This window comes from Calypte anna, chromosome 1 (genome assembly GCF_003957555.1).
Source record: "Calypte anna isolate BGI_N300 chromosome 1, bCalAnn1_v1.p, whole genome shotgun sequence".
In the NCBI taxonomy this organism is placed as follows: domain Eukaryota; kingdom Metazoa; phylum Chordata; class Aves; order Apodiformes; family Trochilidae; genus Calypte; species Calypte anna.
Window position 1 is genome coordinate 21322768 of NC_044244.1, and position 12479 is coordinate 21335246.

General features: G+C 37.6%; 1 protein-coding gene across 1 annotated transcript in view; it reads left to right on the top strand.

The window, feature by feature from the left end:
• The first annotated feature begins 2080 nt into the window (after positions 1-2080).
• Positions 2081-12479, top strand: part of POT1 (protection of telomeres 1) — a 54235-nt gene continuing 43836 nt past the window's right edge. The window contains exons 1-5 of the mRNA XM_030453642.1: positions 2081-2123; positions 3354-3439; positions 5766-5899; positions 9796-9868; positions 11235-11326. Of these exons, the coding sequence (XP_030309502.1) occupies positions 5777-5899; positions 9796-9868; positions 11235-11326 (288 nt within the window). The 5' untranslated portion in view covers positions 2081-2123; positions 3354-3439; positions 5766-5776. The remainder of the gene's footprint in view (positions 2124-3353; positions 3440-5765; positions 5900-9795; positions 9869-11234; positions 11327-12479) is intronic.

Here is a 12479-nt window from a genome sequence, read left to right on the forward strand (position 1 = left end):
GATGAGGAAAACAACGGGAAGAAACACTTTATTATGTTATAAATAATACTTAAATAGCTCTTAGAAAAGTAGTTCTATTTATCTGTGCTCACATCATTGCACCTTCTAATAAGCTCTTTTAATGACTTCCTTTAAAATATATGCCTAGGTTCCTGTTTGCTGTTGTCTGCTACTGAACTACACTTACCAACATTCACATGCAATGACTGGACATAAAAATAAGTGTTCCAACAGTAAGTTTAAGCACTTAAAAGATTAAGCACTTCAGTGTTAATTTTGATTTGTTTGCCTTTTACCCATTAATGGTGTACTTTTTTTTTTTTTTTTCAGAAATATGCTAAGATATTAGTTTTTCTCCTGTGTTGGCAACAAAAGATCTAGTGCTTTTGAAATGTTGAGGTTTCTTTTTGTCATATTGCTCCCAAAATAAATATCATAGTAACACACCAGCTCCTTGGTAAATTATATGAATTAAGATTTATTTTTGCAGTAGCCTTCTTAGCCTGTACAAGCTTATAAGCATCAGTGAAGGAAGCCCAAACTTCTATAGTTCATAAGACAGCTGAGGTTTTAGAAGAACAATATCTAAATATTCTTAGAGCTAGGGAATATTCCATTGAAATTACAGAAAAACTGCTATGCATAGGGATAACAAATATCCATTATTGTTCATTTCTACAGAAGGCTTTTGGGTAGATACCTCATTGGAAAATAAAATCCTATTGCTAAGCAAATCAGCTAAGAATACAACACAAAGCAAGGACACTTAATAACTGGATTAAATTCAAAGTAAAAATGTATTATTTTAAACAAAGAAGCAGACTTAATACTGGCAAACAAAAAATCAAATCTGCAATATATATGTTGATTCAACGAATAGGAAACCCTCAAATCAATGGAAAGACTAACATTGCCTTCAAAAGACTGAGTCGGGTTCCAAAATTTACCCTGACTGTAATAACTCTTTATATTCTATTAAAACCTTATTAATGCTCAAAACTCCAGTAAGTTTTGAAGTAGCCAATATGCACAAGAACTATTCCTTTGTGATAGACTCCAAACATCACCTTATCACCCTTTTTTACTGAAAAACTTGGAGATTTTCATACATATTTTAGAGCTGCTGAACCACAGCATTGCCACAAGCACAGATGTCTCCAGAATCAGAATAATGGAGATCTTCACACCCCTGCCTGCACTCAGTCTCTTGCTTTCCCCTGGATCCCCTCCCTTTTCCTTTTCCTCTAAATACAGGCGAAAATTGTCTGCAGCCCAGAATATCTCTTTCTTCACCCACGACCCCATTAGTGAGTTATTTGAAGTTGGGTTCTTATGGTCACAGTTGTGAACCTGCTCTGTAAGTGTGCTTCTGAAACACTACCAACAGTATGTAAAAGTGTTCCACTGCTATCACCCAAGTACAATCTATAACCTATACAATTTGGTTTAATACAAGATTTATGCTCCTGTGCAAATCTTGTTTCTGAAATTACCATAATGCACCCATCAAATAGCTATAAAGTTGATGCTCTCTTTATTTTTACATTCACATACACTACATCCATGTAAGTGAACTTCCATTACATGCAACACTGATATAACACAAACAATGAAGAATTACTTACTTCAGTACTTCCTACATACTTATTTAAAAAAAAAACTAATTCTGGCCTCTACATTTCAGGTTTGCCAGCAGTGACAACAAAAACTCATGGATCTGATTGTCTTTTACGTAAGAGAGATCATTTAAGCACAGTACTTTGAAGTGAGAAGTATGCCAGAATCGTATGATTTCTTATTGACTCATTGGCATGAACTATGTTTATAAAGAGAGGAGAGGGAGAGGAGAGGAAGAGGAGAGGAAGAGGAGAGGGAGAGGAGAGGGAGAGGAGAGGGAGAGGAGAGGAACCTACACTCCCTCTGCCACCCCTGACCGCCCCTCTCTCGCCGCCTCCGCCCCCTTCCCGCGCTCCGGGTGAGGGCAGCACCCCCCCAGCCCGCACTGCGCATGCTCCTACCACCCCGCGGGGTCACGGGAGGGCTGGGATCGGCCGTTGCGCAAGCGCGCATGCTCGGTGCGGGCCGAGGCGCGGTGAGGGCGGAAGTTCCGCGCTTCGAAAGAGGTACCGGCGGCGAGCGGGGCGGGGGCGCCTCCGTAGTGCTGAGGTTGAGGGTGTGAGGGGGCCCAGCGGTGTGCTAGTGGGACTGGAGCTCTCTGGTAACCTGGAGACCCCGCCGCCCCGGCGAGGCAGAGCCCGTGCCCTTGCCTAGAGCTGCCCTGGCGCTTTGCGGGGCGTTGCTGTCCGCATTAAACCCAGGGGTGCCTCGCACCGTCCTGCCCTGCCCGGCATCCCCTCCGCAGGGTCTTTGCCCTGCTGTGGGAATTTATCCCCCCCCCCCCCCCCCCCTCGTTCCCCCCATACACGCAGGTTTGGCAGATAACTGGGCAGCTGGACGTTCTTTCCACTACCCTTTTTACTTTTTTTTCTTCTCGCGTTAGCACCGAATATACTGAGAAAAAGGTTTTGTTATTAATCCACCTATGCTTATGTGGATGTCAATCCACGTGTAAGCTCGTGGTTTTAAAGGTAGTAGGCATTTGCAACTGGTGAACTGAAGTGTTTACAGTTCCCATCCTGGAAGGATCTGGTTCCTGAGGTCTGCTTTGCAGCGGTGTCTGCTTCGTAAAGCTCAAGCGCTGCGGAGATAAATAGCAGTGTAAGGGTCCATTATCCACATCTAACATTTGATTGTGGCTGGTTTTTGCACAGTATCAGATTGGTACATTTTAATCTGAAATTAATAAAGTATATTTTGTTCGGGGCTTTTAGTTCTGTTTGTATTCCAGTGAAAGTCAGTGCCAGCTGTGCTGTTAAGTTTTGCTTCGGACTTCTAGAAGGTCTGCAGCAACATCAAGCTGAAGCGCCTTCTATCTAAAGGAATAAGATGTGTCACACTGCTGTCTTGGTTTCTCCTGTCTTAATTAGCTAATGTGAGTTTTTTCTACTTCTGAGAATCCTCAAGGAAATCACAAATTACAAGATTAAACTGTTACAAACATTTTTGACTAGACTTCACTCTTCATTAGTAGTTCTGGTTTCATTAAGACTACAGTACAGCAAAAGTTTTCACTTGTGACTGATTGCCATTTGAGCATTAGGGAGTTATGTACTTTCTGCTTTGTTCAATGGTGTAAATGTTTATTTCTCTGAAACTTTTGCATAAACTATATAAATAGTGTATGTCTGTGTCTAGCTATATGTGCACATTTAAAGTGAGGCATTACTTCATAATTGTTTTAACTTTTTGACAATGAGTACAAATATTGCACTAACCAGGATTTGTGTTTACAGGGACTTCAGATACCTACCATTTTGGCTGACCACGTCAGTAAGGTGCTTATGCGCTTGCCTAGTCCTTCATTCTTCATGATATTTTGGTGAGGCTTCCTCCAGAGAAACAGAACCGTGTGTTTTATTATATGACTTGGAAAATTATTTATGTGTCTCTTTGTAATTAGCATCTGCTTTGAGAAATAAGGAATCTCCTCATGCCTCTGACTGCCACACCTTCCTTTTATCAAAATTACATGAATCCCCTTTGTGTCATTTTCATGTATCACTGAAGTGTTTCTTGGTTGTAGAAAAGGGACTAATTTTTCCTCCTACTCTACCTCCTACATCTTGTGTTTTCTTTGCTTTTCAATTCCAAAGATAATCTCTAGTGCTTGAAAGAAATTTGTGTTCTAGAGGAAGCTACAGAGGAATAGGTCACTTGTTGTAGTGAGATCTAGTCTCAGGACCCTGGAGATTCAATCTTTGGCTAGAGCAAAAGCTCAAATGTTGAGTGGTTCTGAGTAATCCAGTGTTATTTACTTGCTCTCCTGTGTCCTAGATTGGTGAACTAGTCCTTTGTTTTTACAACAAAGTTCTGTTGTCTGAATTTGATTTGTATTTTGAATTTTTGGCCGTATGACCTAGAAATGGTAAAGCTTGTCTCACATCTTATTTAAAATTTAGGGTGCTATTAGAGACTCAGTTGAACTCTATCATTACTTTCTTTTACTTATAATACGTGTTCTTCACATCTTCAAATATATGAGGTCTATGGGACCTAGTTCAAATACTAGTGAAATGAGTATTCTTATGACTTGTTACCATCTGTGGAAGTTTGACTGATCTTCACTGAATCCTAGCAGTTCCCCTTGCTGAAAGGAGTTCAGCAACTTGAATGCACAGGGAGTGATTCCTGGTTATAACAGGAGGTCAACTTGATATGCCTGTCGTGTGTAATAAGATGTTTTCCACTGCTAGAGTGTTGCCTGGGGCTTTTGACTATTATAAGGCATGGTGGTACCTTTAGTTTAATACTGACAGTGTATGAGAACATTGGTTTTTTTATACTGAGCTTGTTACCTAGAGCTTTTTGTACTGAAATATTTTAGAAACTTTGTACTGCTTTACTGTGTTAATTGCCTTACAAAATATGGTTATTTCATGTTGCTTAGAGACGCATGGAGAAAGGGGAGGAACGATGATGAATTGTCTTGGTGATAAGAACAAATTTGCCATTCCTTTGTGGTTTATTTTTCTTTTGTTTCTCTCTTTCAGTCATGTTGCACTGCTGTTCAGCTCAACAGTTCTGTATTGTGTGTGGCTGTGTGGCATTAACTTCACTTGCAACTGCAGCTTGTAGTTTCTTAATGATTTTCAGTGTGCACTGAAGTATAATATAACTAATCTCAGGGTTTAAATTCTGGTAGTTTTCCATACAGGCTTATTTTTTAAAATTTTAATCAAAGTTTAAAAAGCGTAGAGAAAAAAGATACAAGGCTTTCACAAAAAGACTTACATGCTCAGGTTTTTCCTACCACTCTATTTTGCAGAGCAAAGCTCAAAAATTTCAGTCTTTAAATCTCTTGTAGAGCCACTGTCTAATTCTATACATACGTAAGCCTTTGGTTGTACATCTTGTCATAAACACTGAAATTAGCAGACTCTTAGAGCTTGTATCTGGGATGTCATGTACCTAAAATGAAATGCTAATTATTTTTCTTTATGTGTTTACTGATAATAAGACTGTGTGCCTGGAAGATTTTCTTGTTTCTTTTGCATGCATCCCAGACCATATCTGAATTTCTAATTGAGGTCTGTGGATGTTTAAAGACTCAAGCTGCAAGTGAGAGGAATGAAGTAAAGTCCTTCAGATATCTTAGAGGAATTTTTTTTTCTTGCTTCTGGACCTAGAGATAGAGGGATGCTGTGACTGCAGTATTTTGATGGATCTGCATTCCAGGAGAAAAAAAAAATCTAAAATTCACTGCTCATTTCTGTTAAAGGTTAATGCTCGCTCAAGGCCATTTCTACTTGGCAATCTTTTTTTCTGCTGTACTGTGGTTTAAGATGGATTTTATGCTACTGGAATACATGTTAATATTCTGTAGGCAATTCAGGCAGAACTCGTGGGTTGTAGTAGGTTGTTCTGCAGTCAGGAATGTAAGGTCTAGAAAATTAGTCCATGGAAAATCAAGGACAGTGCAGAGTAGCATTTAAAAGTTAAGCCCAAAGCCATCCTCAGTGTTATACTTCATTATATTCATGGTGCTGAGGTGAGGCCAGTCCCTCTGAAGGCTTTTAGTCTTATGTGATTAAACCTTACTATGAAATAGATAAATACTGCCCTTCTGAGTAAATTGCAAGTGTTAGTAACTTTTAATTGGAACAAGATGTGTACCTTCAAGAGTTTATTTTATTGTTTCTGCTTAGATAAAGGAGCTATGCCTGTTCAATTGCTGAAGATCGTTAAAGGAAAACCTGAGACTCCACTACCAAGCCATTTGCAGAAGGAAGATTTTAAACATTTGCAAGAAGGCTTTGACCATACCAACAAATACTTTGAGGTAGATTGCTAATAATGGAATTTTGGCTTATTTTGAAACATGTCCTGGTATATTTGTAATGGACCTCCATGTTCCCTCTCAGTTGGTGGCTTCCTGCAGCTCTGTGTCTTTGTGGGCATCTTCTGTGTATTTTTAAGCAGCACAAAATTATGACCCTTTTGAACTTTGTTGAATGTTGCTATTGAATTAATTGATTCACAGTTCTGCCCCTTCCTCTTACATTGTCAGACTTAAATTTTATGAGAAGTGTTCTTAGTTTCTAAACTGTGGACATGTTCAAGTACATGTTGTTGATTTGCAGAAGGCTCTTCTGAAAGCGGAGGGATTGGAGAAGGTTAAGTGTTTGGGGTTTTCTTTGTGAAAATAGTAATATCCACCACCATCCTGTTAAAGGTTTCAAATGCAAGTATTTTAGAGTTTTCCTGTCTTGTATGAAGTAGTAAAATATCCAGTTTGATATAAAAAGGACTCTAGCAACTTCTTCCATCAAGATACAATTAGGTTATTACAAAGTGTGCAGTTATACTTTATAGTAGTTGTAAGTATATTTCAGATTGGAAGTATAATCCTACTGTACTAGTAAAATGCAAAAAAATTTTTTCATCTGTTAAACAAGTATACTCTGTGAGATGCACAGTTAGTTCTTAAGGGTTTGGGGTTTTAACCTGTTTAACTTTTTTTGTGAATGGTTCTGAAAATCCTTTTAGTCATCCCTGACACTTAAATGGCAGGACATCAACATCATACCAGGCTTGCTTTCAGTCTGCTACCAAAAAACACAGGAGGAAAAAACAACCAAGCTAATTCTGTAGAAAACCTTAGGTGGCTTGAATCTTCTTAAATGCCACTGATATTTTAAAGATAGGAGCTGAACTTCAGCCTAACAATTTTCTCTATTGAAAAAACATTTTTGCTTCCCCATTTGTATAGTTCCAGCTTCAGTTCTAGCACTTGCCTGACCTTGTGGTTGGGTCCATTCATGACAAACTAGCTGAAGTTTATCCACAGTGGTGAATAGAGAGCAGTTATCTGCTGCTGTCTCTCTCTTGACTGGTTCATTGTGGTGTCAGAAGAAGTTGAGTTAAGTAAGGCAAAGGAGCAAAACTGCTCTTCTTGGAAGTGGGCAGGAGTAGATTGTGGTAGGAGGCAACTTGATTGAGAATGATCCAGGCTCCTTTAGGTCTTGTAAAGGAACAAATGGAAACATCAATAACCAATGCTGCTATTAAACAAGGTTTTTATTCCTCGGTGTGTAGTTTTCTGTCTGCATTCACCTGCAGGGCATATAGGCTTTCCTGCTTTTAAGAGCTATGTCTGCAAGCACCTCAGAAATGGAAGAACCAGAGATTCTTGTTCACAAAGGAAATGTTGAAGCAATAAAAATTGGATTATAAATTGCAAAGTGTTTCTGCCAAAATAGATGTTTCCATTACGAAAGCAGAAAAATTATTACCAGACTGACTTAAAGCATACAAGCAGTGTTACAGCTCCTTGCTGAAAGAGTGTTGAATCTCTTTCTCAGACTTCTGCCTTATGTTAAGAGAACTTCATGCTGCTGCTACATGGATTAGTAGACTAAAATATCTTGGCATAAAAACAGTGCAACTGGAGAACGAATAAAGCTGGTGCTAATGCACCATTAAATATGTTGGTTAATCCAGTTCTGTAGGCTTAGCTTGAGGGAACCTTGAAACATACTGATGTTGGGTTATCTTAGTGGTAGCACAGCACATTGTTGCTCTAAAATTGCCAAAATGGGGATCAGGTCCTTCTTTGAGGTAGGTGGGAGAGGAGGATTTTTATGAAGTGTGTTCTGGGGATTAAGTAACTCTCCGAGATGCATCTGTCTGGCTTGCGTGCCTCAGTCCTCTAATTTTTCAGAAGCTTTTTTGCTTTCTCCTATCTTTTGAACAGTACAAATTTTATTTTAAATGTAGGGTAGCACAGCACAAGCAATGTCCATGCATCCTGAGTTATGATATCCTCTAACTGAACCTGGTGCCTCATCATCCTCTGGATTTTGCTCTGGCAAAGCTGAATGAAACCTGAAAATCAGCTTCCAGATCAGCTGTTGGATCAGATTAAGGAATGAAGCAGGGGCAAGGAAGGAAACAGATTCACTGGAGGAATTGCAGTCAGTTTGAGAGCAAGTTCACAGGCATATGAAATTGAGAAGGCTTTGGAAAAAGTTTGTCTGTGGGCTCAATAAGCAGTGCAGGATTTGGGGGTTTTATTGACATTTTAAGCCCAAGAGTTTGAGGCATGTAGGGAAAGCAGTGGGTAGTATTTCTGAGTAAGAGAACTAGAATGTAGGTGTTTGGGATACAAAGGGAAGTGGTGAGACAAGATTACGATAGCAAAAAATATGGTCCCAGGTTTTGAAAACTTACTGAAAGATACTGGGATGTAAAAGGAAAAATAAAAAGTGGTCAGAAAGCACTCCCTATTTCATCAATTTATTCTGCTTTTGACTAGCATGCTTGTGCAGATTGAAATTTCTTTAGTGGGAAAAAAGTATATATGGTAGATAGAGTGTGTTCCTGAAGTGACCTAATTTCAATGCTATTATAAGGAAAATTGTGCAGTATTTTACTTACCCATGAGTACAGTTCAAGACAAACAATCTCAGCAAGAGCAATTAAATATTATGCCTAAAATTGTAAACAAGGTTGTAATTTTGGAAACAAGTGGCAGACCTTCTTCTATGTATTCTTAGGCAAATTTCATTGCAGTTTTGCAGATGTTTAGAGTAACTATTTGATACTTAAGTTTCCTTACAAAACACTTCCGTCTTGTTCATGAAAAGTAGGAACGTACCTGTTAAAAAGAAATGGTCGTTGATTTTTTAGTTTCGTTTTGGTCTTAAATGAAGCATTACTACTGTCTCAAAAGAAAAAAAAGCAATATGGTACATGATAAATCTAATTCAATTGTCTATTAGTGTAATAAAATGAGAATGTGTTTGGGATTAGGAAATAGAGAGTTTATTATTTCTTTATAAAACAGTAAAATTGTTGAATTTGGTTTGGATTCCTCAGTTAATGTGTTGTAGGAATAATTTACTCTGAAAAGCCTCTACAGTAACAGTTCACTGCTGTGTATTTTATCCTTATTTGATTTAGAAAGTGTTTACTAACATTGAAGTCAAGCTTCCTACTGAATATGAGCACTGTGAAATCATGATTTACCTAATTATCCCCTTAAGGTCTCTTTATCGACAGATTGCCCCTGCTATCTCTTTATAAGAAATCCTTTATTTTATTTCCTATGCTATCTATGTAGTTCTTTTAAGCACTTTATAGAGTCTGTTTTTAAATTTTTATATTTTCTTCATTTAACCAGTTTTGTTGGTTTCATCCTTATGAAGGGTATAGTTCTTTACCTACAATACCATGGAAGAATACATTTGATTGACATTGTTGCTACTGTTCAAGGTGAACCTTTTTTCATGAGATAGCATCTATCTAACACAACACATTTGTTCCAGAGATGTTGACAGCAGTGAAGTTGCTCAGCTGTGATTTTTGCTTCATTGTAACTTCCACTTCACTGTAAAGAGAGTAATTTTTACATAATTAATGTAACCTTTGCATCTTTTAAAGCTTTTGTATTATTGACAAATGAATAGGTCACCACAGTTTAAAAACTCTGTAATACAGTTCTCCCAGCTGCTCAGTTTTTTTTCCCATAAGATTATTTATCTTTATGTGCATCTTTATCTTGACTGCAGTTTCTGTGCTAAAACTGTAGCCATGGCAATATGATTGTAACTAAGATGAGGGAGTTCTGTAGATACTATTTTTTTGTTTAGGCTAAGCTTATCATCTAATCAGTAGCATCTAAGTAGTATTGCCATGTCGTATTTCTTTGTTATATCCCATGTGTTTACTTTTTAGGGGATAGTTGTTGTTTCCTACCCATTAACAAAACTTGGAGATGGGACAGACTTTTTCAAGGTTGTTCTTCAAGGTACTATATTTAAGTATATATTTTTTATTTTGTTGAACTTTTTGATACTTTTTTGACATCATGCTATTACATTAGTACCTGCTTTCTTAGTGTTCAGTAAAATATTATATTTAAAATACTCTTTAAAGTGTTAATTCTCTAAAAAAAAATAGATAATTTTAAACATATGCCAGGGACTAGAGTCTTTATATTTTAGTAGATGTCTTTGTGCAGAATCTTTTAAAATACTGTCTTGGAAGTGTATTAGCTATATATAAAACTTTAATAGTATATTTTTAAAATGCTTATGATAAAGGAGAGCTAAGAAAAATGCACACTTAATAGTTACCATATAAAATACATAGTATATCCTATGTAAGTGCACATTTGATATAGGTCAGTACATTGATTAGCAGCAAAATATTAGTATTTAATTCTGTTTCAATCAAGCAGTTAAAGAATGGAATTTACCCTGATTACTCAGGAATTCAAATAGCAATGAAGTCATTAACACATTGAAGGGCTTAAGTTGTTCATTATGTAATAAATTTTAAGAAAAAATCATGTCCCTTTTAAGTCCAAAGCTCATCACCCCCTCTAGTCAAGAAAGAGAAGGATGTCATTAGTCAGCAAGTCTGTGTTGGATTCAAGGAACTTTTAACTTCCTTACATTCCCTTCTCAGCTTCTTCCTTGGATCAGTTAGAAAATCATTACTGCTCCCCCTGAGCCTTCCTGATTCTGTGACTGAGCAGCAGGCTGGGGGGTGCAGCTCCTGCCTGGTGATAACTCCTTGTGACTGGAGCTAGCAGAGGTGAATAAAATTGACGGCACATGAATCAGTTTTCCTGCTGGCTTGAGAGTTCACAAAGAGGGACACAGAATTTCCTTGATCCTTGCCAATTTCACATGGCTATTCAGGGGAGCCAGGAGCTTCTCCACAACCTCAAAAAAAAAAAAGTTTCCATGTCCAAATTCTTAGTGTTATTTCTGAAACAGTAAAAGGTAGAAAACTTTTGAGAAAACTTATTTTCTGCTTCAGTCCTTCTGACAGGCTATTTACTGATATGTTTATGTCCTGGAATATCTCCAGTTTATATAGTTCTGCACTATGATCTCTATTAATGTAAAAAATAAAATGTGACTGGATACTATTTCCTCTCTAGCACTGTATACTGAATTGTCCTAGTGGAAATCTTTGTCATTTCTGTTTAATGTACACATGTGCATGCTTTAAATGGTCCTCTTATGAAGAATATGGTGCTTGATGTACCTATAGCAAGTGTTCAGATCTGTAGTCAAACTTATTTTGGAAATCTCTTCCCATTGCTCTTTTGTTTTAGGGTAGTTATGGTGATTGGAATTGCTTCTGCTTTTTTCCCCCTCTAGATATGGATGACTTCTATTCACGGATCAACAGCATAAATATCTTAATATATGGAAAAATGGCAGAGGACTGTGCAAAAGTTACACGCAGTGGGGTAAAATACATATATACACAAATTCCTATTTTAAGACTTGTTTTCCACAAATTTATCTTGACTTCTCCTGTGTATTTCTGTAGCTATCTCTGGAATTAGAAATAATCTATTCAGCCATTTCAGATCTGTAAATATGAACTAGAAAAAACAAAAAATGTTTCTTAAGTAATTTTTCTTTTTTCTTACAATACTGAGATCATAGAATGGTCTGAATTGGAAAGGAACTTAAATGATCATCTAGTTCCAACCCATGTTCCATGGACAGGAGCATTTTTTGCTACATCAGGTTTCTCTATGCCCTGACTCTGAACACTTCCAGGGAGGGGGCAGCAACAACTGTGTCTCACTATCCTTGTAAAGATTTTCTTCCTTTTGGCCAATCTAAACCTACCCTCTTTCAGTTTAAAACCATTGCCCTTGTCCTGTCACTGTGGACCCTGGTGACCAGTCTTTCTCCATCAAAAAGATGTAAAGTTATTTAGAAAATAGGGCTTTGTTTCCACATGCCTAGAAATACTTGTTATGCACAAAAGTTAAGGGCTTTCTCAAATATGGAAATAGCAATTACATGAGAGTAACCTCCGGTGATCTAATACTATTCACTGAAAAAAGTTTCCATTTATTATCAACCTGGATAAAGCCTGAGTCTATGCAGTTCCAAAGTTCCTTCTGACACAGGAGAACAAGACAAGTCAAGTCAGCTGTGCAGAGCTCCAGACCTGACTCAGCAATCACATCTCAGAATCTTGTGCTGCCTCCAGTCTAATAAAATGCTGAAATGGGAATAACGTATAGCAGGGCATAGCTTTTTAGCTGAAGGTTGATTGCACTTTTGAAGGAAGACCATGAGTAGCATCAGCACCAGTGAAAGGAAAGATGTGCTAACACCTGGTTTTCTGTAAAAAAGATGAGTTTCCTGAAACATGTGTTTGTATCTGGAAAGAAAGAAACTACTGCATTTGTAGGGCAATGTGTTCCAGGTGGAAGGAATATTGAGTTGTCTAGTAGTTTTGACCTGTTTTAATTTACTTAACTCTGTATATGGCTTACTCTTGGGTAACTTATGTATTATCTTTCAGTATTTTGTATTCCCCCTTATGACACTACCTGCAAATCACCATGCCATAACAAGTAGTTTCATTCTATATTAAAC